The sequence below is a fragment of the Bubalus kerabau genome, chromosome 1 (genome assembly GCF_029407905.1).
Source record: "Bubalus kerabau isolate K-KA32 ecotype Philippines breed swamp buffalo chromosome 1, PCC_UOA_SB_1v2, whole genome shotgun sequence".
NCBI classification, from domain to species: Eukaryota; Metazoa; Chordata; class Mammalia; order Artiodactyla; family Bovidae; genus Bubalus; species Bubalus kerabau.
Window position 1 is genome coordinate 10,277,318 of NC_073624.1, and position 8,409 is coordinate 10,285,726.

Genomic DNA, 8,409 nt, shown 5'->3' on the forward strand with positions numbered 1-8,409 from the left:
AAATATGCACATGCGTGGAGCAGTTTGTCTGCGTTACCATGGTAGCCGGAGCCGCTAGCTGCAGGCTCTAGTGGCTGAGATCTCAAAAGTATTTCTGCGAGAGACCAGGCGCGGCTGCTGCTTCAGAGCCTTGGTTACGATCTCCGGAGCCCAGCCACCGCTCTCTGTGGGGAGAGAGGCCACCCAGCCGGGGTCTTACTTTAGGGTGAGGTTTCCCGTTTGGGCGTATCACACAACGGGCACGGCCACCCTCACGCCCCTTTCCTCCCAAGGGGGCTTCCCTGCCACAGGCACAGGTCAGGATGAGGTCTCTGTTCGCGTGTGTTTATCTGCCAGTGGATCTGTTCGAGGTGGGAGGATCGGGCACTGTCGCGATATTGACAGGCGGCATCATGATACTCTTGCGACCCGACACCCGCTCCCAAACTTTGGGTGGTGTTGAGGGTGTGAGAAGAGATTGGATCTGGGAGACAGGAAATGTTTCGTTGGGTTTTTCCCTCTTCAGAGCCTTCCCATGGCTTCCCAGGAGAGGGTGGAGACGGTGACCAAAGGAACAGGGTTCTGGCGCTGCCCCAAGCCTACCACTTACACCCCAGAGACCTGCGAGCTGCTCAGAGGTCAGTGCATTAAAGGGCACAAGAAGACCGGTGGTCAGTTACCCTCTGTTTCTCAGTTTTCCCCTACATGACTTATGGCTTAGTAACTGTATTTTCAGTTTACAGGTAAGAAGCCTGGAGTTCAGAAAGGTTCAGAGGTCCGGGTCCTACAACTTGGAAGTGACCCAAAGTCAAAGAACTAAGAATTTCAGAGTGGTTAACGCCCATGAACCCCTTAGATCACACTTTCAGTTTCCCCAGGGAAGACTTATTTCCTCTCCACCCATTATCACCACAGTGGAACCAACTGTTACGTGTCTGCACACTACCAAATACCTTTTCCTTCAGTGGGCTTAGTGCAACCTGTAATCAGATACCTAGCGTGTTCTGCTGAATTAATGGTGAATTAACATTCAGTTCACGAACTCCATCAGGGCATGATGCCTGTTTTGGCTCACATTTGTAGCTCCAGCCCCTGGCACATGCTTAATGAATACTTGTTCATTCACTCAACAAAAAAGTTTTAAAGCCCACTGTGTGCTTTAGACATTATCCCAGGTGCTGAAAAAACAGCGGTAAAGAAAAGAAATAAGCAAAAATTATTGTTCCCTTGGCACCGCACTCCAGTACTCTTGCCTGGAAAATCCCATGGACAGAGGAGCCTGGTAGGCTGCAGTCCATGGGGTCGCTGAGGGTCAGACACAACTGAGTGACTTCACTTTCACTTTTCACTTTCATGCATTGGAGAAGGAAATGGCAACCTACTCCAGTGTTCTTGCCTGGAGAATCCCAGGGACAGGGGAGCCTGGTGGGCTGCCGTCTATGGGGTCGCACAGAGTCGGACACGACTGATGCGACTTAGCAGCAGCAGCAGCATTGTTCCCTTGGAGCTCATATTCTAGTAGGAAAGTAACAAATAATAAGTAAGGTATATAGAACTTAGATGGTGATGAGTGGTATAGGGAAAAAAAAGTGTAGAAAAGGAAGGGAATTCCCTTGTGGTCCAGTGGTTAGGACTCAGTATTTTCACTGCAGGGAGGTCCAGATTCAATCCCTGTTCAAGGAACTCAAATCCCACAAGCCAAGTACTCAGGTGCCCAGAATGGGAGCAGGAGGTGATACAGTATTGAATTTCAGTGGGTTGAGATGAGGCATCTGCTTGCAGCCCAGGAAGCCTCACTGAAGTGCTTTGTCTTGCAGTGATGATGAAGGAATCCAAACTGACGAACTTCCAACAGCGCCACATAACAGACACCATGAAACGTAAGAGGCTGACCACCGAGGCTTCCGGGCAGAGGAATTCTGGGTCACATGTTAATGCTTTCTCCATGTTGAGGAGTAGGGAACCTCATTTTAAACACACACACACACACAAACAAAATTGAATAGTATTTCTGACCCTTGCTCTTGGGGAATTGACCTTGCAGGGTCTTGGTCTTTGCTTCTTCACAAGACATGGGTCCCAGCCCATGAGCCTCTTCTGCAGTCCAGCTCTAGCCAGCCTTCCCAACAGGGCACCAGCCTATTTGAGACTTCCTGCCCAGTCAGACAGTCTGAACGCTGTCAAGTCTGCAATCTCTCCCACCCTCTTACACACATGACATATGAGCTCTCCAGACTAGAGGCCTGTGTGTGTCTTATGCATAGTTTTATTCATTCATAGCTTAGCTGGCAGAAACATGATTACTGGCAGGCTTCCAACTTAGGAAAACTATGCAAAACCTTTCCACATTTCACCTCTGACCACACACTGTATTATTTATTTTTAAGGAAAAAAAAAAAAACTGAATGTTCATGGGCATGGTAACAAGGTGCCCTCTAAGATCTTGAAAACAACCTTGCTTTCTGAGATTTAACTGAATCAGCTTTTAGGGGATCAGAACAGAGATCTGTAAAGTTACCTTTAAGAGGATACCAGAAGGTTCAAGCCTGCCAGGTTTCACTCAAATCTAACAATAGCTATTGCCTTCTTTTGAGAAAGAAGGTGCTATCAGGAGGCATCTGGTCAACCACAGAAACTGGGATGGGAGAGTCAGAGAGACAAATACTGACTGCCGAGCACTGGCTGGGGGAGTGAGGCTCCATCAGGTCAGTTCAGAAGTCAGATCTCCTTCCTTTTTGTGGACAAGGACAATTCAGGCTGCCAGAGCCTAACACCACAACACAGCTGAGTCATATAACTCAATCTCCAAACTCAAGTCATCTACTAATCATTTGATGTCCCTTACAGATGCCCTGGAGAAGGGAATGGCAACCCACTCCAGTATTCTTGCCTGGAGAATCCCATGAACAGAGGATCCTGGCAGGCTATAGTCCATGGGTCGCATAGAGTCAGACATGACAGAGCAACTAACCTTCCTTCCTTCCTTACAACATGACCATAATGAGAATGTGCTAGAAATTCCATTAAAAGTAAACACCAGGAGACCAAGGATTGAGCCTGCCTTGTTCACCATTGTACCTTGACTCCTAGTGAAAGTGAAGTTGCTCAGTCGTGTCTGACTCTTTGCAACCCCATGGACTGTAGCCTATCAGGCTCCTCCATCCATTGGATTTTCCAGGCAAGAAAATCTTGCCTTGCTATTTCCTTCTTCGGGAGATCTTCCCGACCCAGGGATTGAACCTGGGTCTCCCGCCTTGTAGGCAGACGTTTTACCATCTGAGCCAGCAGGGAAGTCCTTGACTCCGAGGTGCTCAATATTTATTGAAAAACTAATTTGATTAGTGGTTAGGTCAACACAAGTCACCAGTTTGCCAGTTTTTTTCTCCTTAGATGTTTTCTCTTAAAATATTGCCTCCAAGCATTGGTGTTGAGTCTACTTTCTTCTCCCAGATTCCCCTCTCTCTTCTTAACCAAGTCCTACTTCTTTGAGGCTTAAATTCTTTTGCAAGCCACAAATTCCTCTCCTTCACTTGAACTCCCAGAATTGCTTGGGCTCTAATTATTTGCTGAGACTGAGCCAAAAGAAAAGGTGGCATTTGGCATTGGACAAGTAGAAATAGCAGACAGAGTAAGAGGAACATTCTAGGAAGCATAGCATCTCTTCAGAGAAGAGAGAGAAAAACCATGGCTGGCCCTACATAGAGGGCACAAGAAAGGAAAGGCAGCGGGAAACAATGCCAGCTCCATCCTTCTGGTTCTTCCGGGCAGACACATCAGAGTCATCCTGTCCCCTTTCCCTTTCTCCTAGACCTCACATCCAACCCACCAACAGTCCTGTCTGCTTGACCTTCAAACCATATCCTGACTGTGACTACCTCTGCCCTTGACCCCCATGCGTGTGCGCTCAGTCGCTTCAATCGTGTCTGACTTTTTGTGACACCATGGACTGCAGCCTGCCAGGCTCCTCTGTCCATGGGATTCTCCAGGCAAGAATACTGGAGTGGGTAGCTGTGCTCTCCTCCCTGGGATCGAACCCACGTCATTTATGTCTCCTGAATTGGCAGGCAGGTTCTTTACCAGTAGCACCACCTGGGAAGCCCTTGACCCTCAACTCTATATTTTCTATTTTTATCTTTTTTGTGTGTGTGTGTGTGCATCTTGAGGGATCTTAGTTCCCAGCCCAGGGATCGAACCTGTGGTCCCTGCAGTGGAAGCAGGGACTACCAAGAAATTCCCAACACTGTATTTTCAATGGCAGCTAAAGTGGTGACTCCTCTGCTCAGAACCCTCAATGGCTTCCCACCTCACACACAGTAAAAGCCAGTCTTTCCAGAGGCCTATGAGGCCCAGTCCGTCTCTTGCCCTCCCTGACCTCTGACCTCTACTCCCACTCTACCCCACCCCTGGCTCACTCCATTCCTGGCACCCTAGTCTGCTGCCTGTTCTCAGATGCTCTGGGCACATTCCCACCTCAGGACCTTCACTTGAGCCATCCTCTCTGTCTAGAATGCTCTTCCCTAAAATATCACCTTGGCTGGCCTCTTACCACTTATGGGTCTTTTCTCAAATGTCACCGTGTCCATGAGGCCTTCGCTGGCTACCCTATTTGTAACCGTAAATCCTGCTCTGATACACCCTGTGGCCCTTCCTGTACTGTCAACATCAGCGCTGTTACCATCATCTAAACCCCAAATGTAAGTACCATGAGGGCAGGGCTTTGTTGACCACTTTACCCCCCGAGTCCCGGGCCTGGCCCATAGGGTACATGCTCAATACTACCTGCTAGGTGATGACAGAGAAGGCTGGAAAGGTACAGGAGGTCGACAGGAGCCAAATCAAAACAGTGGTTGGGGGGCATTCCCTGGTGGTCCAGTGGTTAGGACTCCGAGCTTTCACTGCTGAGGGCACGGTTTCAATCCCTGGTCAGGGAGCTAAGATCCACGTGGCACAGCCAAAAAATAAAAGACGTTATAGATAAATGGAGTGATCTGGAAAGATGTTCATGGTAGATTGTTAGTTCAGTTCAGTTCAGTCGCTCAGCTGTGTCTGACTCTGCCACCCCATGGAAGATTGTTAGTCTATCACTGAATAGAATGCAGTGTGATCCAATCTTTGAAAAAGGAATCTTATACATGCCCATATATCTGAACATGTTTAGGTAAGCATCGAAAAGAAGGGGCTGAGACCACCAAATTGTTACCATGGCTCACTGTAGAGGGGAGGGTGTGGAGGGGAGAAAGGAAGACTCTTCCGTACCGTTTGACTTGTTTTAACAGGTAGGGACCACTTAGGTGGGCCTCCTGACCCTGACCCTTCCCTCCCCAGGAGGAGACACTCTCCCCCTGCAGTGCAACCCAACTTCCAGCCAGAGGGTCTTGCCTTCCAAGCAGCCAAGCTCAGCCATCTACCTGCCTCCCATCCTGGCAGCCCGGTCCCACCTCCGGCCTGCCAGAAGATGCCAAGCCAACGGGGCCTACAGCCGGGAGCAGTTCAAGCCTCAAGCCACCCGTGAGTAAGGAGCCTCGACCGCAGCCCCTCTTCTACCCTCCGAGGGGGGTTAAGGGGGGCAGGGAGACAAACAGCCCACAGGGTGCTGAGTAGGCGGCTAATCAAATTTTCAGGCCATTTATATCAGTGCTCTTGAACCCCTGCACATGTTACCTTGGAGGCATTCAGGGTGCATGAGAAACCAGTTAGCTGGTTCCTTTTTATACATTTTCCCAGAATTCTCTTTAACAGTTAACTGGTTTCCCCCCCACCTCTGATGAATGTTTGGAGGTCAGGTATCACAGCTGTTGCTCTAACTCATATGGTGCCTGGAACCCCGGGTTCCTCTGTGCCCCAGCCTGTTTCAGGGAGCCATTACATCCCCCGCTTTCCACTTGGCACCTACGTGACTCTTGGCCCCTCCACACAGCCTCCCCATCCAGGATATACTGCACAGTCATTGAGTTTCCTTAGCCTTGCTCTGCACCCAGGCAGTCTGTGCATTTTTTTTTTTTTTTGATAATTTTATTTATTTATTTTTGGCTGTACTGGGTCTTCGTGCTGGCTTTTCTCTAGTTGAGCAAGCAGCGGCTCATCTCCAGTAGCAGCGGGCAGGCTTCTCATTGTGGTGGCTTTTCTTGAGGAGCACCTGGGCTTCAGGAGTTGCGGCTCCCAGGCTCTGAAACACAGGCTCAGTTGTGGTGCATGGGCTTAATTGCTCCGTGGCATGTGGGAGCTTCCCAGATCAGGAATCGAACCCCATGGCTCCTACATTTAAGAATCTGCCTGCAATGCAGGAGACCCGGGTTCGATTCCTGGGTTGGGAAGATCCCCTGGAGAAGGAAATGGCAATCCACTCCAGTATTCTTGCCTGAAAAATCCCATGGACAGAGGAGCCTGGCAGGCTACAGTCCATGGGGTCGCGAGTCAGACACAACTTAGTGACTAAACCACCACATTTACCACTGAGCACCAGGGAAGCCCAGTGTGTGGATTTGATGACGCTCTCTGCTGGGTTCTTGCAACACCTTCCGGCCTACTGTGACTTGAGCAGTGCAGAAGCGGCCCAGGGTAGGAGGTGCTGGGTTTGCAGAAGCCCTGCCATGTTCCCAGGCCCCCTGGAGCAAGCATGCTCTAGGAATTGAGGGTGCCCTGCCCAACTTAACTAGGCCACGTCTGGGCCCAACAGGGGATCTGGAGAAGGAGAAGCGAAGACTCCAGAATATCTTTGCCACCGGGAAGGAGCCGGAGGAACGGAAAAGAAAGCCCCATCCCCTGCGACAGGAGGACCCAGCCCCTAAGCTGGACCGCTTTGAAGAATGTGAGCCCCTCAGGGGCCAGTTATGCTGGGGAGGGGAAGGCGGAGTGTGTGTGGAAGGGCCCTGGGGAGCAGGGGAAGTGGGGAATCCCTGAGGGCCATCGAGTGAGAAACAACCGAACTGCTTCCCATTCCCAAGAGAGGCAACCTGCCGCCCCACCAGCCCTCCCAGGAGCGCGGGGGCCCCTGCTGTCCTGTACACAGACGGCCCTCTCCCTGTCCAGTGGTGAAGGAAATTCAGGAGAGGAAAGAATTCCTGGCTGACATGAAGGCCCTGGGGCAGGGCAGACAGTACCGCGGGATCATCCTTACTGAAATCTCCCAGGTAGGAGAAGCACCAGGGAAGGCGGACGGGACGTGAGTGCGGGGGACGAGACGTGAGCCGAAGTGAGGGTTCACTGGGGCCGTTTCGGGGGTCCCGCTCTAGCCTCACATCTGCCCTGACACCCAGCTTTCCCCCATGCCCTTTGCAGAAACTACAGGAAATGGAAGACATTGACCACAAGAGGAGTGAGGAACTTAGGAAGGCTCTTGCCACCACTTAATCTACTACCCGCTCCCCCCGGAGGGCAGGGGAGCCCACCCCCTTGCCGAGCAGGGTCACTCCCAGGTCAGCCCACCCACCCTGCCCTTCAGCCATGGAAATGGTTGTATAGCATTGCCCCCACCTATGGTACCCTGGACACAGCACCCTAGAAAATGGACCACATCTCAGAAAATGAGCTGATTCTCCTCCAGGCTCTGCCTGGGGATCTGGGGTCAGCTGAGCCTCTGAGACCAGTCACAGATCCAGACACCCACACACATACTTTCCCAGTCTTTTCTCGGGGAAAGTCACACACACACACACACGGTGAAAGCAAGTCCAGACACACACACACACACACAGACACGCACACACGTGCACACACAGTGAAACCAAGTCCAGGTCTTAACCATCTTGGGTGTGTGTCTAAGGGTGTCCACCAGGGCCTCTTCCCAACACCTCGCCCACTGTGTGTCCATGTCCCACACATTAGGTTTTCTAAACTTATTAATGAATATGATTCCTTTCTTCCTACCCGTCTTAGGACCTACTTATTTGACTTCTTACAGCCTTGGACAAATATTTAACCACTGTGATTAACTGGCTAGTAAAACACATTTACCGTAGGTCATTACACACACCATTTTGTTTTCAGAGGCATAAGGCTTATTTGTTCAAGGAGTTAGAATTTTTCAAGCCCAGTTGGTTTTTAGCTGTTTTTTTCCAGTAAAAATGGAACCAAGGCTCCTGGAGCAGCCCATGGGCGGGTGCTGTGCTAGGCACCCGTGTCACTCCTGGCTGACTCCCTCAGTAAACACCCACGATGGTTCATCATCCCTGGTGAAAACCAGGACTCACCCAGAGACTCCGACCAGAGGCAGTTAACCAGCAAGTGGCCTCCTCAGTATTCAGAGTTAGCTTTCAGTCTTTCCACTACCAAACCCACAACCCACAGAAAGAAACCCAAAGGGGTGGGAGGGATCCATACCGAAGGAGCCCTGCTTCAGAGATCCACCCCCAGCCCGTGCGTCTGAGCCAGCCCGCCTCATCTCCAGCAGCTTGCCTGTGGGGCCTGGGTGCTGAGATGTCCACACACAGG

General features: G+C 50.9%; 1 protein-coding gene across 1 annotated transcript; it reads left to right on the forward strand.

The window, feature by feature from the left end:
- The first annotated feature begins 15 nt into the window (after positions 1 to 15).
- C1H22orf23 (chromosome 1 C22orf23 homolog) lies at positions 16 to 8,195 on the forward strand. Its single transcript, XM_055567091.1, has 7 exons — positions 16 to 205; positions 506 to 617; positions 1,797 to 1,859; positions 5,305 to 5,487; positions 6,656 to 6,787; positions 7,009 to 7,109; positions 7,258 to 8,195. Exons 2-7 carry the CDS (start codon positions 515 to 517, stop codon positions 7,327 to 7,329), a joined length of 654 nt encoding a protein of 217 aa, XP_055423066.1. The 5' UTR covers positions 16 to 205; positions 506 to 514; the 3' UTR covers positions 7,330 to 8,195.
- The last annotated feature ends 214 nt before the right edge of the window (positions 8,196 to 8,409 follow it).

Excerpts from the sequence above, each read along its gene's own strand:
- C1H22orf23 (XM_055567091.1), top strand. The coding sequence starts at position 515 with ATGGCTTCCCAGGAGAGGGTGGAGACGGTGACCAAAGGAACAGGGTTC. Across the intron at positions 618-1,796 it reads GACCTGCGAGCTGCTCAGAG|TGATGATGAAGGAATCCAAA; the intron begins GTCAGTGCATTA and ends TTTGTCTTGCAG. Across the intron at positions 1,860-5,304 it reads CATAACAGACACCATGAAAC|GAGGAGACACTCTCCCCCTG; the intron begins GTAAGAGGCTGA and ends TTCCCTCCCCAG.